Source organism: Capra hircus, chromosome 5 (genome assembly GCF_001704415.2).
Source record: "Capra hircus breed San Clemente chromosome 5, ASM170441v1, whole genome shotgun sequence".
NCBI lineage: Eukaryota > Metazoa > Chordata > Mammalia > Artiodactyla > Bovidae > Capra > Capra hircus.
The window spans coordinates 9,206,587-9,226,779 of NC_030812.1; the positions used below are offsets into that span (position 1 = coordinate 9,206,587).

The 20,193-nt window shown below is 36.4% G+C and overlaps 1 protein-coding gene across 5 annotated transcripts in view; it reads right to left on the reverse strand.

Annotated features, from left to right (window-relative positions):
• PPP1R12A (protein phosphatase 1 regulatory subunit 12A) overlaps positions 1-20,193 on the reverse strand; it is a 169,822-nt gene that overhangs the window by 100,166 nt on the left and 49,463 nt on the right. For all 5 annotated transcript variants that reach the window (XM_018047599.1, XM_018047596.1, XM_018047600.1 and 2 more), the window contains exon 2: positions 6,206-6,336. In XM_018047599.1, coding sequence (XP_017903088.1) covers positions 6,206-6,336 — 131 coding nt within the window. The remainder of the gene's footprint in view (positions 1-6,205; positions 6,337-20,193) is intronic.

The window sequence follows — 20,193 nt, forward strand, 5'->3', positions numbered from 1 at the left end:
ATGCCAGGCCTCCCTGTCCATCACCAACTCCCAGAGTTTGCTCAAACTCAGGTCCATTAAGTCGGTGATGCCATCCAACTACCTCATCGTCTGTCATTCCCTTCTCCTCCCTCCTTCAATCTTTCCCAGCATCAGGGTCTTTTCCAGTGAGTCAGTTCTTGGAATCAGGTGCCCAAAGTATTGGAGTTTCAGCTTCAGTATCAGTCCTTCCAATGAATATTCAGGACTGATTTTTCTTAGGATAGAGTGGTTAGATCTCCTTGCAGTCCAAGGGACTCTCAAGAGTCTTCTCCAACGCCACAGTTCAAAGGCATCAATGTCAGCCTTCTTTATAGTCAAACTCTCACATCCATACATGACTACTGGAAAAACTATAGCTTTGACTAGACAGACCTTTGTTGGAAAACTAATGTCTCTGCTTTTTAATATGCTGTCAAGGTTGGTTACAGCTTTTCTTCCAAGGAGTAAGCACCTTTTAATTTGATGGCTGCAGTCACCATCTTCAGTGATTTGGGAGCCCCCCAAAAAAAGTCTGTCACTGTTTCCACTGTTTCTCCATCTATTTGCCATGAAGTGATGGGACTGGATGCCATGATCTTAGTTTTTTGAATGTTGAGTTTTATGCCAACGTTTTCACTCTCCTCTTTCACTTTCATCAAGAGGCTCTTTAGTTCTTTTCGCTTTCTGCCATAAGGGTGGTGTCATCTGCATATCTGAGGTTATTGATATTTCTCCCGGCAGTTTTGCTTCCAGCTTGTGCTTCATCCAGCCCGGCATTTCTCATGATGTACTTACTCTGCATATAAGCTAAATAAGCAGGGTGATAATATACAGCCTTGACATACTCCTTTCCCGATTTGGAACCAGTCTGTTGTTCCATGTCTGGTTTTAACTGTTGCCTCTTGACCGGCATTCAAATTTCTCAAGAGGCAGGTCAGGTGGTCTGGTATTCCCATCTCTATAAGAATTTTCCACAGTTTACTGTGATCTGCACAGTCAAAGGCTTTGGTATAGTCTATAACGCAGAAATAGATATTTTTTCTGGAACTCTTGTTTTTTTGATGCTCGATCGGATGTTGGCAATTTGATCTCTGGTTCCTCTGCCTTTTCTAAAACCAGCTTGAACAACTGGTAGTTCACGGTTCACGCACTGTTGAAGCCTGGCTTAGAGAATTTTGAGCGTCACTTTACTAGCATGTGAAATGAGTGCAATTGTGCGGTAGTTTGAGCATTCTTTGGCATTGCCTTTCCTTGGGACTGGAATGAAAACTGACCTTTTCCAGTCCTGTGGCCACTGCTGCCGAGTTTTCCAAATTTCCTGGCATACTGAGTGCAGCATTTTCACAGCATCATCTTTTAGGATTTGAAATAGCTCAACTGGAATTCTATTACCTCCACTAGCTTTGTTTGTAGTGATGCTTCCTAAGGCCCACTTGACTTCACATTCCAGGAATAGATAAGAAAGCCTTCCTCAGTGATCAGTGCAAAGAAACAGAGGCAAACAACAGAATGGGAAAGACTAGAGATCTCTTCAAGAAAATTAGAGATATCAAGGGAACATTTCATACAAAGATGGGTTCAATAAAGGACAGAAATGGTATGGACCTAACAGAAGCAGAAGATATTAAGAAGAGGTGGCAAGAATACACAGCCAATTCAGTACCTTCCACGAAAGAATGGTGCTAATGCGTAGATTTCAATACATGACCCATGAGTATATAGTAAAACAAGCTATAATCTGGCCATTAACATTATACTCCCCAAATTCACTTCATTTATTCTTCCTCTAATCCACTCTGGAAAAGAGGCCTTATTAAACAATCTGTTTTTCGTTTCCCCTAAGATTTCCACCTCACTCAAAGCAGGGAGAAGCTGAAAGTAATTACTTTGGGGAAAAAGTGAGATGACTTACGAGTAAGAATATAAAGAGCCACCTCTCATCTACTCACTAGGTTCCTGCCAGGCTAGAGACCAGATGTGAAATTCTTAACTGTCTGGAAACTGAACCGTGACCTTCCATTCTTTGCTCTACTATCTCTAATGTATTATCATGCACAACTAGTGCCCTTTCTTTTTAGGTCAGTTTAAGTTTGATGCGATTTATTATTGTTCAGTCGCTCAGTCGTGTGCGATGATTACCTGGATCTAAAATCATCCCAACTGACACAGTGGATATTAGCCAAGCCTACAACAGGAAATTGTTCAGAAAAATTATTATCTTTTCAAACTCAGAATTAAAAAATGAAATACAAGGATTAAACATATGAAGAAAGAAATTGAGTTTTCATTTTCCCAGAAAAGATAAATAAGATAATGGTCAAAAGTTAATACATATGGAGTATTCCAGGAACTCTGCTTGGTGGGTTACATCAGTTAACCCTCACAACAAACCTAGACAATATTAATCCCTTTCTATAGAGGAGAAAATTGAAGATTATTAACACTAAGCAACTTGCCCAAGGTCATACCCTTAGAGATTGGCTGAGGAAGCCTTCATAATTCACATTAGTTGACTCCAGAGCCTACATGCCAAATATTTAAGGACAGCTGAAGATAAATACACATTAGCTATTTTTCTTCATGAAGATGAAATCCAAGCCTTTTCTTGAGCATGAAAAGAATAGAAAGGAATAAAAAACTTGAAAATCATGATTAAAATTATGAATAACCAGTACTGTTTTACAATGGCAGGGAGACTCCTTCGTTTTATACATAAAGAAATCAAAGCCCAGAAAGAGGAAACAAACTGTCAAAAGATGTTGTGCAGTCAGTATTAGAGTCAGTAATAAAATTCAAATAGCTCAGCTCTTCTAACTCCTAAAGCACTTTTCATTTCACCAAACACTACCTTTCCCTTCAACTGCTATAATGTATTTCCAATACACATGGCTGAGGGGATGGAGGGTGGGAGGATGGGCTGGGGTATACACGTGCATGAAATGAACAAAGAAAGAAAAATATGAAGAATTACTAAAAGAGACTCCCAGAGTCAGTCAGTCAGTTCACTTCAGTCGCTCAGTCACGTCCCACTCTTTGCGACCCCAAAGACTGCAGCACTCTAGGCTTCCCTGTCCATCATCACCTCCTGGAGTTTACCCAAACTCACATCCATTGAGTCACTGATGCCAACCAACCATCTCCTCCTCTGTCGTCCCCTTCTCCTCTCACCTTCAATCTTTCCCAGTATCAGGGTCTTTGCAAATGAGTCAGTTCTTCTCATCAGGTGGCCAAAGTACTGGAGTTTCAGCTTCAACATCAGTCCTTCCAGTGAACACCCAGGACTGATCTCCTTTAGGATGGACTGGTTGGATCTCCTTGCAGTCCAAGGGACTCTCAAGAGTCTTCTCCAACACCACAGTTCAAAAGCATCAATTCTTCGGCGCTCAGCTTTCTTTACAGTCCAACTCTCACATCCATACATGACTACTGGAAAAAGCAGAGATATTACTTTGCCAACAAAGGTCCGTCTAGTCAAGGAAATGGTTTTTCCAGTAGTCATGTATGGATGTGAGAGCTGGACTCTCAGAGTAGTACTATCATATTCAATACTTATTAGTTGCTAAGCTTTGATGTGAGCAGATAAGAGTCCCTTGGACTGCAAGGAGATCAAACTAGTTAATACTTTAGCCACCTAGCCACCTGATGTGAAGAAATGACTCACTGGAAAAGACCCTGATTCTGGGAAAGACTGAAGGCAGGAAAAAGGGACATCAGAAGATGAGACGGTTGGATGGCATCACCAACTTGAAGGACATGAGTTTGAGCAAGCTCCAGGAGTTGGTGATAGACAAGGAAGCCTGGTGTGCTGCAGTCCATGGGGTTGCAGAGATTAAGACACGATTTAGCGACTGAACAACAACAGCAACAACACTGGGATTATTCTGCCATATGGTAGTTTTATTCCTAGTTTTTTAAGGACTCTCCATACTGATCTCCATAGCGGCTACATCAATTACATTCCCAGCAACACTGCAAGAGTACTCCCTTTTCTCCATACCTCTCCAGGATTTACTGTTTGTCCATTTTTTGATGGTGGCCATTTTGACGGTATGAGGTGGCATCTCATTGTAGTTTTGATTTGCATTTCTCTAATAATGAGCAATGTTGAGCAACTTTTCATGTGTTTATTAGCCATCTGCATGTCTTCTTTGGAGAAATGTCTGTTTAAATCTTTTGCCCACTTTTTGATTTGATTGTTTGTTTTTCTGGTATTTAATTGTATGAGCTGCTTGTATATTCTGGAAAGTAATCTTTTGCCAGTTGTTTCATTTGCTATTATTTTTTCCCATTCTGAGGGTTGTCTTTTCACCTTGTTTGTAGTTTCCTCTGCTGTGCAAAAGCTTTTAAGTTTAATTAGGTCCCACTTGTTTATTTTTGTTTTTATTTCCATTACTCTAGGAAGTTGGTCATAGAAGATCTTGCTGTGATTTATGTCACAGACTGTTCTAAGTTTTCCTCTTAAGAGTTTTATAGTTTCTGGTCTTACATTTAGGTCTTTATTCCATCCTTATCTTTGTGTATGGCGTTCTTTTACACGTAGCTGTCCAGTTTTCCCAGCACCACTTAATGAAGAGTTTATCTTTGCCCCATTGTATATTCTTGCCTCTTTTGCCATAGCTGTGTGGGTTTATCTCTGGGCTTTCTACGTTGTTCCATTGGTCTATATTTCTGTTTTCGTGCCAGGATCAGTGTGTCTTGATGACTGTAGCTTTGTAGTATAGTCTACAATCAGAAAGGTTGATTCCACCAGCTCCATTCTTCTTTCTCAAGATTGCTTTGGCTATTTGAGGGTATTCTGTGTTTCCATATGAATTGTGAGATTTTTTTGTTCTAGTTCTGTGAAAAATGCCATTGGTAATTTGATAGGGATAACAATGAATTTGCAGACAGAATTTGATACTATAGTCATTTTCACAATATTGATTCTTCCAACACAAGAGCATGGAATATCTCTCTATCTGTTTATGTCGTCTTTGATTTCTTTCATCAGTGTCTTACAGTTTTCTGTACACAGCTCTTTTGTCTCCTTAGGCAGGTTTTTTCCTAAGTATTTTATTCTTTTTTGCTGCAATGGTAGGGGATTACAATGATTTTTTTCATTTGCGTTTGGCTCATGAGGCACCTGCTTACTGAGCTTTTTTGCCTTTCCACTTTGCTTTAAGCTGAAGCTCTAATACTCTGGCCACCTGATGTGAAGAACTGACTCATTCGAAAAGACCCTGATGCTGGGAAAGACTGAAGGCAGGAGGAGAAGAGGATGAAGGGGGATGAGATGGCTGGATGGCAGGCATCACTGACTCAATGGACATGAGTTTGAGCAAGCTCCAGGAGTTGGTGATGGACAGAGAAGCCTGGCGTGCTACAGTCCACAGGGTCGCAAAGAGTCAGACACAACTGAACGACTGAACTGAACTGAATTTGCTTCAAATGCCAAATTACTGTAGAATCATTGACGCTGAATTCTTCGGCAACTTTTTGTGTAGTTGTAAGAGGATCAGCTTTGGTGACTGCTCTCAAACTGGTTGTTGTCAGCTTCCAATGACCAGCCACTGCGTTCTTTATCTTCAAGGCTATTATTTCCTTTGCAAAACTTCTTGAACCACCACTGCATTGTACATTGGTTAGCAGTTCCAGGGCCAAATGCGTTGCTGATGCTGTGAGTTGTCTCCACTGTTTTACGATGCATTTGGAACTTAGAAAGTTCCAAAGAGAAATCGCTCAAATTTGCTTTTTGTCTAACATAATTTCCCTAGACTAAAATAAATATAAAATAAATAGCAACTAATAAGTCACTAGCAAAAAAACATATAGCAAGAAATGTGCATTAAAATGATGTATAACCACATTTATTTAAGAATGTATTCCAATATTAAAGAGCAAAATTCAACAATGCAAACCTGCAATTACTTTCGCACCAACCTAATATTAACCTTGAGTCATCTGACAATACTCTACATGTACTCAAGAGAATTACTCTTATCAGTTCAAAGTATCAAAGTCAAAGACAGGAGAGAGACAAGAAGATGACCTCACACCAAGAGACAATATCTGGATTCCCACAACCCACTTATTCTCCTTCCTGGGAAGAATAATTTTCATCAATTAAGGTAATATAACAGTTTTCTCATTTATCTATAACAATTTCCATAAAATCTCAAGTCTCTAAAACAGTGTTTGGATGAAAATGAGCACAGCACTGGCTTACTCTGCAATGTCGAGGTATCCACAAGAAGCAGCTGCATGCAGAGGTATCCAGCCTTCATTATCAGGTTGGTTAATATTCGCTCCATTTTCTACCAGAAACTTCACCATATCAACATTGTCATCAATGCAAGCCTAAAAACAGAACAGAAAGCAGGATCAGAAAAATTCTGAATCAATACTCCCAATAACACATTAACAGAATAAAATTACTATCCTGGAGCTTTCATAACAAATACTTTCTAAAAGGTAGTCTGCTGCTATCTTGATTGTATTTCTATCGAGCAGGTAAATGGTACTATAAATTTTAATAATACTTACTTAGATACACAGAACAATACTATATAAGACTAGACTTCTTATGCCAACCCCATGACAAAAACAAGTACATGCCAACATGAAAACAATCAAAACATTATAATTAAGTACTAATTATACACTCTATAGCAGTGGTTCCCAAAATGTGATCTGTTTAGGGAAGAGGGATCCTTTCAGAGAGCTGACAAGATCAAAACTATTTTTATAATAATACTAAGATGGCATTTCCTCTTTACACTATGTTGACATGTGTACTTGATGATGCAAAAGTGTCAGTTATGAACATGCTTGTGTCTAAGCACAATCCAAGGCAGCGGGAGAAAAAGAAAACACTGCACTCTACTGTCACTGTATTCACAGCTATACACTCACAGGTTTATTTTTTCCCACAAGCCATTCTTACTTATGAATGTCCTTGACAATGCAGTAAAAACTATAAATCATATTAAATTTTGACTCAACTATACATCTTTTAAATATTTTGTGAAACAAGATAGGAAGCATGCATCAAGATTTCTTTCAAGTATAATGACTGCCCTGAAGAAAAATACTTGCATAATTTGCAAGCTGATCTAGCCACTTTTTCCATAGAATACCATTTTCTAAAATAATTTTGTTGGGGTATGTTTACAATGTTGTGTTCATTTCAGGGGTACAGCAAAGTGCACCTGTTATACATACAACCACTCTTTTTCAGATTTTTTCCCCATACAGGCTACAATGGAATATGATTTTTACTTAAATGACAAATTATAGTTAGTCTAGCTTGGGCTGTGGCAGAAACTTTCTTGAAAATGAGCAAAGTAGGTCTGTCAAAACAACTAAAAGTATTTATTACTAATGATAAATTCAAGTTTTCAGGAGAAAACGAATTAGTTACTTTAAAAATGACTTTTACTAACAGAGGTAAAGCCCTGCTTTAACTCGTTTAAAATGAATTAATAAATACATAAAGTCCTCCATTTTAACCTTCCCTGGTGGCTCAGTGGTAAAGAATCTGCCTGTCAATGCAGGAGACGTGGGTTCAATCCCTGGGTTGGGAAGAGCCCCTAGAGAAAGAAAGGCAACCCACTCCAGTATTCTTGCCTGGAGAATTCCATGGACTGAGGGGCCTGGTAGGCTACAGTCCATGGGGTCACAAAAGAGTCAGACATGTCTTAGCGACTAAACAACAAATTGTAAACAGTAATATATACAAACCACAGAAACAAGTTTCTTTGAAGTCCTTCATAATGCTGTATCCCCAGCACTTTATATTGTTCTCTGCATGTGGTAAGGGCTCCATAAATGAATAAATGAACAAGAAAGCTAAGATTCAGAGACTAATTACGTAGGTTGAATAAGCCACAGAGATAGGAAATGATGGAGCTGAAATTCTATCACAGATGTTCAGATTCCCCAAAATAAGCTCCTTCCACACTTAACACCATGTTGACAGATGTTCCTGTTTCATCAACTATTTCTCATCTATTTGCAGTTTCTGAAACAGGATATCATACATTCTAGGCACTAAATAGGGCTTTCCTGGTAGCTTAGCTAGTAAAGAATCCACATGCAATCCAGGAGACCTAGGTTCGACTCCTGGGTTGGGAAGATCCCCAGGAGGAGGGCATGGTAATCCACTCCAGTATTCTTGTCTTGGAGAATCCCCATGGACAGAGGAGCCTGGTGGGCTACAGTTCATGGGCTTACACAGAGTCGGACACGACTGAGCAACTAAGCACAGCACACCACAGGCACTTAATAAGTGTTTGCTGTATAAGTAAAACAATTTTCCTTTACCTATCACAGAAACAAAGAAAAATACTTTTGGTAGCTTCTTCCTTGGGGGAAAAAGACAAAGTTAGTGTCAAGAAAAGCACGAAGGACAAAGTACTTCACACCTGAAGCAGGAAAATTCTGACAAGTGTTGGATGTAGGCTCCAGTTCTGGCTCTGCCATAAACACTGTAGCTGCGACCAAGTAATTTAATGTTTCAGGGCTTTGTCTTTCAGGTGGAGGAAAGAATTTGATGGGTTACATATCTCTAAAATTCCCTGACATATTTACATTCTTATATATTTATGATTCTTCCGTTTGGAACAAGATGGCAAGATCCCAAAGTGCCTAAATAGTACATACAGCAAATGGTAAATGAGTATATAAGGAACATTCATATGAAGTTTGAGAATACACTGCTTGGGAAAAGAATTGTGTTTTTCAAGGAGCAGTGATTAAAGGGTAGGAGGAATGTGAGGACCGCAGCTGTCTGAAAACAAGAGAAGAAACATCCAAATTTTACTGCATTAGGAAATAGTTTATAAAATGTCATTTGAGAAAGCTAATGACTCACAGTTACTTAAATAATATAGACCTATTTATAAGTTTAATCATTAATTTTCCTTGGGAAAAGATACTAAATTCTATTCTCTCTTTCAATCTCTCAATTCCTATCGGCGCCAGAACAGTCCTCTGATGTTTATCACTGCTATAAAAATATAAAACCCTACCTGATAAATGTGTTTAATACAAATATGACTGTTTTTTTAAAAATGGAGAAAATTTCAAATAAGACATTAAAGAGATATGGGAAATGCTCACAACATATAAGTTTATTAAGATGTAAAATAGTTTGCGTGATTATAATTTTACTTAAAAAGGACACAAAGGATTAGAAGAATATACAATAAAATTAATAGTCCTTATCACTGGTTGTGAGACTATGAATAATTTTTATTCTTTAAATTTTTATTTATTTTCAAAATGTGTATCATAGGCAATGCTTACATAAAAAGAAAATCTAAGCCTTGGTTCTTAAAAATATTAAATCTATTGTGTTGTAATATGGAGAAATACCAAACTGCTGGTAAAAGTGTAAAGTTCATATAACCCCTTTAGAAAGCCATTTGACAATATCTACTCAAGTTATAGTACTGTTAAATAAATGGGGTGGGATGTATGTGCATATGGGGAGATTCTACTCATGTAACAGAATCCTATACATCAATAAAAAAAGAACAAACTAATGCTACCTTCAACAACATATGTAATCCTCTCAGACATATACGTGAGTGAAAAAAGGCAGACACAAAGGATACAAACTGTGAATTTCCAGGCAAAACTAATCTCCAGTTATAAAGCTCAGAATCATAGTTAACTCTGTGGGGAAATAATGGAAGGAGCATGAGGGAGCTTTTGGGAAGACTGAAAATGTTCCCCAGCTTTCTGATTTTTATATAGACATGTACAAATGTAAAAATTCACTGAATTATATGCTGTATACTTTATTATATGTAGATTATACTTCAATTTTAAAAGCTAAAAAAATAAAAAAGAACTAGCATGTATTAAAAACCTACTGTGCATTATCTTCAGTATAAAACATTTCATTTATCTTTTCCTAAATTGCACATGCTATCAAGTTGATGTATGACAGAAAACAACAAAATTCTGTAAAGCGATTATCCTTCAATTAAAAAATTAACAAATTTTAAAAATAAATAGTACAAAAAAATAAATTGTACACATTAAAACATGTCTTCCTTTATCTATCTCCTGCCTCCTGTGGTTCCAAGTATCAAATGGAATTTCTTTTTTAACTGATAACCCTTTAAATATTATGAGTTCTCCCTGCCACCCAAATTCTCACATATTCTTTTTAAATATCTGGCTACTCTTCAAATTATATATGCTAAAAAGTACATATGCCAATGCCAAAAGAGTAGAAAAGATCACAGTATAGAATGCTAGCTTATGAACAACAATTACAAAAGAGCATAATAGCAGTGGGTAGGAAGTACTAAAATATCCTTGGGAACAAAAAGAGATCTTGTTATTAAGATGGTCCATATAGGTCTCATAAGAATATACATTTAAGCAAGATTTTGAAGATTGCATAGGAGTTGTCCAATTCAACTAGAACATCACTGAGTAAAGGCACTATGATTTTAAAAAATGCATGGAATAACAGAACAGCAAGTCATGCAAAAGGTATACAGTATCTGTAAATTATAAAACAGAATAAGGCTAGGTGCTAAAAGGTCTGAATATATTACATGTAAAAGATCTAAACATTAAGGCACAGATGACAGGATTTGACATTAGAGGTAGCTTTTGATCTGCTTTTTATTCTACTCATCAAGAAAATCTGGAATATTTATATCAGTAATAGTGGCTCAATTCAGGTAGTAGGGGCAAGTAGACGAGAACACTGTCAAGTTTCAGGAAGATGATGTTTGAAAAAGCTATTCAGAGTTTACAAGCAGAGGGTTAACATGATCAGATTAGTATTTCAGGAAGATTACTGGGAACAGTATGAAGAGGGAAGAGCCTGACCTGAGCAACAGTTATTCAGAATGAATATATATTAAAAGAGAAATTTAGGACAAAACATATAAGGCTTAATTAAAGATTGGATACGAAGGATGAGGAATAGGAGGAGGTCATTCATGAATATAAACACCACAGGTTTGAAAAACAAGTTGAAGAAAGATGATTTTAGCTTTGGATATGCTTAATTTCTAATCATGCATTTCCAGGGGCCAACTGGATATGCAAATCTAGAGCTTAAAAACAAATGTGGGATGAAAATATAATTTGGGAATTACCTGCATTAAGGTAATAATTAAAATAATGGAACTTGGAATCATTCAGGGAGAGAATGTAGAGAAGTGATTTCTATGAAAATAGTTAAAAGAAAGGTTAAGATTAAGTTATAATCATTATATTCTTCCTGGAAGACAAAGTTATTTGTGTTATTTTAATCAGTCAGTTAAAGAGCATTCTCAAGAAGCTTACCATGTAGCATGGCATTCAAATACACAAGTAAATAATAATATAAAAAGGAATATAATAAATATATGGCTGTATATTTATTATGAAAGCTAAGAAAAGGAAGAATGGTTGTCATCATGGAATATGTCCCGGAGGAGGCTCTACACACGAGTTTAACAGATGATCCAGTAACAGAGTCACATATGGGGCATATGTGTAACATAAAGGCGGGATCCAGAACAGGGTCTTATTTGCCATCTTATGAGTAACTCTGACACTGAAGATAAAAGAGTCTAGAACAAATGACTAATTTTTAAAGTTTCTCTATTTTAAGAAGGTGACTACCCTAGCTCTTTGAAAAAACATAAAAAGTTATTTCTCAATAAATGAAATGTTGCTGATTTTGATTTTAAATGTTTAAGGTCAGTATAATGTAAGAAACATCAACAAAAATACCTAAAGCTGGTAATATTAAATCTGCTTTTGCCTTTCTTTACACGTTTTTGAAATGTTTAAATATAAATTAAATGCTAAAACACTGTCATGAGACATATGTTATAAATGAATCTCAAGTTTGTGGTGGAAATTGCTCAGTGAATTCTCCTGAACATTTACAAAGCATACACAAGAAACTGGCAGGCATGCCCATGAAAATATTGTCGCTGAGAAAATCGAAAGCTACCACATGCAGCACATTAAGAGATACAGGACTTGCTGACTTTAAACAGTCGACTAAATATGGTCAGTATATTAAGTCACACATGGAAAGAAAGAGAGTGACTCAACTGTAGTTCTAAAATCTTACCTGACATGATTTATCTGAAGTTTTTCTACATATCCCAAGCTATTACCAGTAACAGATGATTGTGTGAAGACACTTTTGTCATTTAATTCCAGGTACAGGCAGCTTTGTCAACTTGAGCTACAATCGATTTCAAAAAACTAGTTCAAGCACATAAAACATCTGTTTTTATTGAAAAGAGGGCCTACTTATTTTTCTCAGCAAGTTAGCACAAGGACAACTTTGTTTCCCACTCATTTTTAGGAAAAAGTTGAAACACCTAATAAAAAAGGACTGAATTATAAATAGCTGCACAAAATTGGCTCTAAAAAGACAGAATCCATGCCTTAAAGACAGATTATGTATGGGTTAGGCATGGGAGTTGAAAATCACTGCATTTCATTTCTAGAAGAGATAAAAACAAATGTATTTAGCAACTCTGTAATGCAATCAAGTAAAATCACAATTACAAAATTAGAGGCATTTGAAATAAATTCAAACATGTTATATTCCTTTTCATGAAGGTGGTTTTGCTCAATGTACAGACTCTAGAGCCACACTGTCTGGGATTAATCCAGCTCTGCCAGTAGGCTAGTTGTTGTTGAGTCAATTATATATATAACATCCTGTATGCCACAAATTCCTCTGGAAAATGAGGACAATAACAGTACCTACTTCAAAAGTTTACTATGAGAGGTATATGAATTAATACATAAATTGCTTAGCACAGAACTTTTCAAATAGTAGGTGCTATTCTGTTTATATCAACACATAATCTGAAAGCTAAATCATCACCATTTAAAATTTTCTCTTCTTATATTCTAATCCAAAACTTACTATTTCATCCCTTATAAATTACAAAACAAAGTTAAATGATAGAGACTTGTCAAATATTCTTTGTAGTACCACTTTGGGTATAAGTCCTATCCACCAATATTTCTATGAAGATGATTAAATTTTAAAAGATTCACTAAGAAAATTTTAGGGATTTCAAACCTCCTTCCAACAAATTACATACAGTGCAGGAGGGTAAAACAAAGGAAATGATTTGGTTGTATAAATGTAATTACAACAACTTGGGTAAAAATATATAATTACAATAATTAGATGAAGTGAATACAGTTTGCATCTAATCATTAGTGACATAATTACTGATAGGCAAAAGACAAATTAACCTGAATACAGAAGTCCTCTGAAACAGTTTCCACTTCCTTGAAATAACTCTTTATGGCTCTTAGTAAGGAAAACTGAGTTCTGCTCAACTAGTGGGAACAGAAATTTGTAGATATACCAGGAAACAGTCCAAGGCCTAAGCATTCAGGGTGATATAGAAATCAGTGAGTGTTCATAAAGAGGAAGTAAACACCCAAACAAACTTTCTATTTTAAAGGAAACTGAATTTGGACATACCAAAGGAGGAATTACAGATGTAGTTTATACAAGAAAAACAATGAAGAGCTCCAAGCAGTACTCCCTTAACAATAAAAAATAAATACCTTGGTCTTGCATTGAGACTGACAACTGAGCATACACAATCTTAGGAGATCACCTGCTATATATTTTTAACTAATAAGATTAATTCTTTACTTTTTTTAATTGGTAGAAAATTGCTTTACAATGTTGTGTTGGTTTCTGCCATACAACACCAGTCATAGTTATATATATCCCCTCCTCTTGAGCCTCCCTCCCCTCACCATCCCACTCTCCAAGGTCATCACAGAGTGCTAGGCTGGGCTCCGTACATTATACAGCAACTTCCCACTATTTAAACATGATAGTGTGTATATATATGTCAACGCTATTTTCTCAACTCGTCCCACCCCCACCTTCCCCAGTCCATTCTCTACTAGGTTCATCAGTACCATTTTTCTAGACTTCACGTGTATGCATTAACAAACAATACTTGCTTTTCTCTTTCTCACTTCACTCTGTGTAACAGGCTCTAGGTTCATCTACCTCACTACAACTGACTCAAATTCATTCCTCTTCATGGCTGAGTAATTTTCCATTTGTATATATGTACCCCATCCTCTTTACCCATCCGTCAATGGACATCTAAGTTGCTTCCATGTCCTGGCTACCGTAACTACTGCTGCAATGAGCACTGGGGTAGCTCAATTATTATATTTAATTATGAAAGTAAGTTCAGCACTGCATTTTAGTTAAATGACTTTATTTTTTGGCCTTTCTTATTACATAAGCAGATAGGATATAGGTGTAAAAGTAAAGGCCTAGTCTTATCATAAATAACATTCAAATTATAAAATGAAAGAATAAATTCAAAACAGATTAGACACAATGGCTAAACAATGGGAAATTTTTCATTTGAAAAAAGAAAAATTCAGACTGATGTATATACAATATCCATAGGAGACACAATGCCTGACAAGGAGAAGATCCAATTTATATTTGTGGAGTCAATGAACTGGACAAGGCAAAGGGACTATAACAAAAATGCACAATTTTTTTTGAGACCTCTCCTCCCACAAGACAAAAAAGTTTCTAGGGCAAAAATTTGGTCACCCATTGGTATGTGTGGGAGACTGGTTCCAGAACCCCCTGCAGGTACCAAAATCTGCAGATGCTCAAGTCCTTACTATAAAATCAGGGTAGTATTTGATTATAACCTGTGCACATCCTCCAGTATACTTTAAATCATCTCTAGGCTACTTAAAATACCTAATACAATGTAAATGGTTGTAAATACAATGTAAATGCTACATAAATAGTTGAAAGCTTGTGGCAATTTCAATTTTTTGGAACTTTGTGGAATTTTTCTGTGAACTATTTTCAACCCTGATTGGTTGAATCTTTGGATGCAGAGGAGCGTTGACTATAATCCAAGCACTGCTTAAACATTCATTCATACACCCAACAAGTATTACACTAAGTACCTGAATGAGAATGCCAAAACTTGGAACCATACTTGTTTCTTAAAAACACACCTTGTATGTATTCTTATTCCATAGGTGTTATTTCCTTTATTGAGATCTATAAAGCAGTAAGTTAAACTTAGATCTTTAGATGCCAAAGACTTTCATTAGAGGACTTAATAAGGGAAAAATATCACTTCTAGAGTTTAGAATCCTTGTCTATGCTGTGCTAAATCACTTCAGTCATGTCCAGACTCTTTGTGGACCCTATGGACTGTAACCCACCACGCTCTTCTGTTCATGGGATTCTTCAGGCAAGAATACTGGAGTGGGTTGCCATGCCCTTCTCCAGGGGATTTTCCCAACCCAGGGAGTGAACCCGCATCTCTTATGTCTCCTGCATAGGCAGGTGAGTTCTTTACTACTAGTGCCACAGGGGAAGAAAGAATATAAAATGTTAAACTTTGGGATTATTCTTTGACACATAACTTTCATTGACTGCCTACTACACATAAAGCATTGAGCCATTCATTTTGATGGATACAAAGACCAGCACTAGAGAGTATATTCTTTTCGATTCCTTTACGCACACTGCCTGTCATGTAGCAAATACACAATACATGTAAAATGATTTAAAAAAATGCTAATCTCTCCTTAATGAGTAGGTGTCTATGACCTACTGTCTGTACACGTACATAAAACTGTACTAAGTACTATATGAGACATGCTGTCTTTATTACTTTCCATGTATTCTCACAATTGGATTATTATCCTTTAAAAACAGAAATTGTCTTATATACCCCACAATACTTAACAGTGCTACCTGATAAATTTTTCTTAGTGGACTAAAACAAACAATCATGGAGTACTGTTCTCAGGATGCCTATAATATACTTAGGAAAGTAAGATAAGCAGATAAGGGAAAACAGTAAGCAATTTAAAAGCAGCACAGCATTAATACAGGAAAAGTCAGCATGTGAGCAGAGATGAGTTAAAGAAAATTTTTTATAGAAAATCTTTTGCTAGGTTTCATTACTGTCTGAATGCTGGAGATAAAACACAGCTACAAGTACCTATTTTCTTTGTTGAATACCTTTATCAGACATAATCACACACTGACCTAAAGGTGTTTAATCAATGGATATATACCAGTAAGAAAATAGTTTCAGGGGAAGTAATAAAAGCTCTTACATACTATTTTATTCAATTAAATTAAAAACAACAATAGGTTACAAAGGAGTATGTATAATATGATTCAACTGTTGCAACTGATATTCAAGACTCTGGAAGAATACAGACATACCTTGTTTTATTGTGTTTCAAAGACACTAAATATTTTTACACTGCAGATACTGCATGTTTTAACAAACTGAAAGCCCGTGGCAATCCTGTGTCAAGCAAGTCTGTTACTGCTGTTTTTCTCACTCTGTGTCTCTGTGTCACGCTCCAGTAGTTCTCCCAATATTCATAATTTTTGTTCTGATAGTCTATAATCAGTTATCTTTGATGCTAATATTGCAAAAATACTATGACTCACTGAAGGCTCAAAACATTTTTGAGCAATAAATTTATTTTTTAATTAAAGTATATACAATTTTTTAAAGACACAATGCTATTCCACAGTTAACAGACTACACTATAGTGTAAACACAACCATGATGTGCATTACGAAACCCAAGAATTCATGTGACTTGCTATATGTGTATATTCATTTTACTGCAGCGGCCTGGAACCGAATCTGCAATCTCCCTGCAATATACCTCTAGATGTCAAATGTTAATCATCAGAAGTCAAAGTTATTGAGCGAATTTCCAAAAAGTCTACAGTAAGGCTGCAAAATTCTTCTGGCTTTCCAAACAAAACAAAGAATTCACACAGTTAGCTATCTCACTGTTCACTGATGGCTTTCTTCAGTACTCAGCAAAATACATGGCTAATAAATAGCCTGGACTCTTCATTAATTCAATAAATATTTATTAAGTGCCCACCATAGCCAGACACCATTCCAGCAGTTAGGAATACACTGGGGAAGGATATAAACCAGATTTTTCCATTCACTGAGCTTATAAAGTCCAGCAGGCAAGAATGGCAACTAAACAAACAATAACAATAGGTAGGGTAAACGCTATGGACTTAACTAGAGTACTGAACCTAGATTTGGAAGAAAGAGAGGAGAAATCAGAATCTCTGAGAATGCTGCTCAGGAATTTCCACTTTAAATTGGTTCCCCATCTAACTGTAAAAACACACTATATTAAGAACCACAGATATCCATGGTAACTGAAGCTAGAGAAATAAACAAGGCACCAAATAGCATATGTAAAATGTAATCAGAAAAGACTGTATCAAACCTGCAGAGCTATGAGTATTTAAGAAAGGGGAGACCAAATAAAAGGGAAGAAAAAATAAAAACTTTTAAGAAAACTACATAGGTATGCAAGTATGCAAAAATCCAGGTAGAGAGAGCAGTGTGAAAGAAAATGCAACTTGATAAAATAAAGGAAATGCCCCATATTTTGATGCTATTTACCAACACACTGGAAAAAAAAAAAGATCAAAAAGTAAGATGATAAACCCTATTTAACAATAAACCCAACCAATTAAAATAAATTCAGATATCAAGAAAAAATGGTCAAAACTCTTAAAAGTGAATCAAAAATAATGCAACTATTATAAATTCTAACCAGGTAGAAATATTAATACAATTAACAAAATAACACTGGGGAAAGAAGAGCAAACATGGATGAGTACTGAATTCCAGACCTTTCCTAATGCTAAGTACAATCTTTCTAAAACTGGAACATGGTTCAAAAAACTCCTACTGCAATGTATTATCCATAGTCAAATACTTCGTAATTACAAAGAAAATTTAGGTTAAAATTTATCTAAAATTTAACCCTAACTTCAGTACACAGGTTTTTCATTTTGACAAAAATGAAAGCAAAACTCAATTTTATCCTTTTGAATTAAAACAGTATATGCAATATGTCCTTTTAATTTAAAGTATGTCACAGGATTCACAGAGAGATTCTACAGTAAAGCTCCCTAAATGAATGATAATTACTTAATGGATAATCAACATCCATTATTACTTTTTTGGGGGGAGGGAGGTATATAGCACATTTCCAAGTCTAAAGTTAAAAAGCAGCCAACCTCTTCCGGTAATAAATTCAGTCTAATCAGAAACATATATATAAGGTAAAAATTAAAAAACCATAACCTCTCTAATCTAAAATTCTACTCATTCTACTAAACATGGATTATCTCAGTATCAGTTCAGTTCAGTTCAGTCGCTCAGTTGTGTCTGACTCTTTGCAACCCCATGAATCGCAGCACGCCAGACCTCCCTGTCCATCACCATCTCCCGGAGTTCACTCAGACTCACGTCCATCGAGTCCGTGATGCCATCCAGCCATCTCATCCTCTGTCGGCCCTTTCTCCTCCTGCCCCCAATCCCTCCCAGCATCAGAGTCTTTTCCAATGAGTCAGCTCTTCGCATGAGGTGGCCAAAGTACTAGAGCTTCAGCTTCAGCATCATTCCTTCCAAAGAAATCCCAGGGCTGATCTTCAGAATGGACTGGTTGGATCTCCTTGCAGTCCAAGGGATTCTCAAGAGTCTTCTCCAACACCACAGGTTCAAACATATCAATTCTTCGGCGCTCAGCCTTCTTCACAGTCCAACTCTCACATCTATACATGAGCATAGGAAAAACCATAGCCTTGACTAGACGGACCTTAGTCGGCAAAGTAATGTCTCTGCTTTTGAATATGCTATCTAGGTTGCTCATAACTTTTCTTCCAAGGAGTAAGCGTCTTTTAATTTCATGGCTGCAGTCACCATCTGCAGTGATTTTGGAGCACCAAAAAATAAAGTCTGACACTGTTTCTACTGTTTCCACATCTATTTCCCATGAAGTGATGGGACCAGATGCCATTTTTCTGCTTTATTGACTATGCCAAAGCCTTTGACTGTGTGGATCACAATAAACTGTGGAAAATTCTGAGAGAGATGAGATACCAGACCACCTGACCTGCCTCTTGAGAAATCTGTATGTAGGTCAGGAAGCAACAGTTAGAACTGGACATGGAACAACAGACTGGTTCCAAACAGGAAAAGGAGTAAGTCAAGGCTGTATACTGTCACCCTGCTTATTTAACTTCTATGCAGAGTACATCATGAACTGGACTGGAAGAAACACAATCTGGAATCAAGATTGCTGGGAGAAATATCAATACTCAGATATCTCAATATAGCTTTTCTAAAACCTCAAGAATTAATGTTAAATTAAAAAAATATTTTTGATACATTAGAAAAATCAAACTAAGGAAAAGGGGAGAAGATTGGAAAGAGAAAGGCAAATTAGTTGTTATACCAGGACATATATGGGTGGAAAAAAGCAGGGGAAAGACAGTCAAGCCTTGGGATCATACTTTCACATCCTTTTCAGAAACGAAAGATCTCCAAGATGGTAATGATTCCTGCTCATGGTAAATCACATCTGTGTGTAAACTCCTCCCCTTGAGTGTGGACTAGACTGTGTGACTTGCTTCTAACAAATGGAATGTGGTAGAAGTAATGGGATGTCACTTTTAAGTTAGGTTATTAAAAGACTGTAGCTTCCATCATGGCATAAACTCTCTCTCGCCCTCTGCCAAACTGCTTAAAACTTGGGAAAATTTAATTGCAGTGTCAAGAAGCAATCTTATTAAGAGGCCCATGTGGCAAAGAAGCAAAATCTCCCAATAATGAGTTCTGAAGTAGGTCCTTCTCCCACCCCACCCCAAATTAAGCCTTCAGATGACATGATCCCAGCCAATACTGTGAAGTCAAAGTACATCCAAATTCTTTAACCACAGAAAATTTGCTAATACATGTTTGGAATTTCAAGCTTAGGGGTAATCTGTGATGCAGTGATAAACAACAGTTACACTGCTGGACTTTTTGACTGTAGAAGGCATTTTTATCCATTTTCATTGCTTCAGATTGTGTGTATCCAAACTGCATGTTCCTTTGTCTACTTAATCTCTAATCTGTCTTTTCTTCTATATTTCAACTCCTCTTAAATGTGATCAGCTTGCTCTGTAAACTATTATTTAAATTTAGGCCTATCACTTTATTTCCACAAATTCAAAGATCTAATCACACTGGACCACCGCCTATTTCTTGAATATGCAAAACAATCTGAGATTACAACTTCAGAAAAATAACAATCACCTGATAATGTACCAGTACTCATGCCTGATACGCCTTCAATATTTATTTTTGAT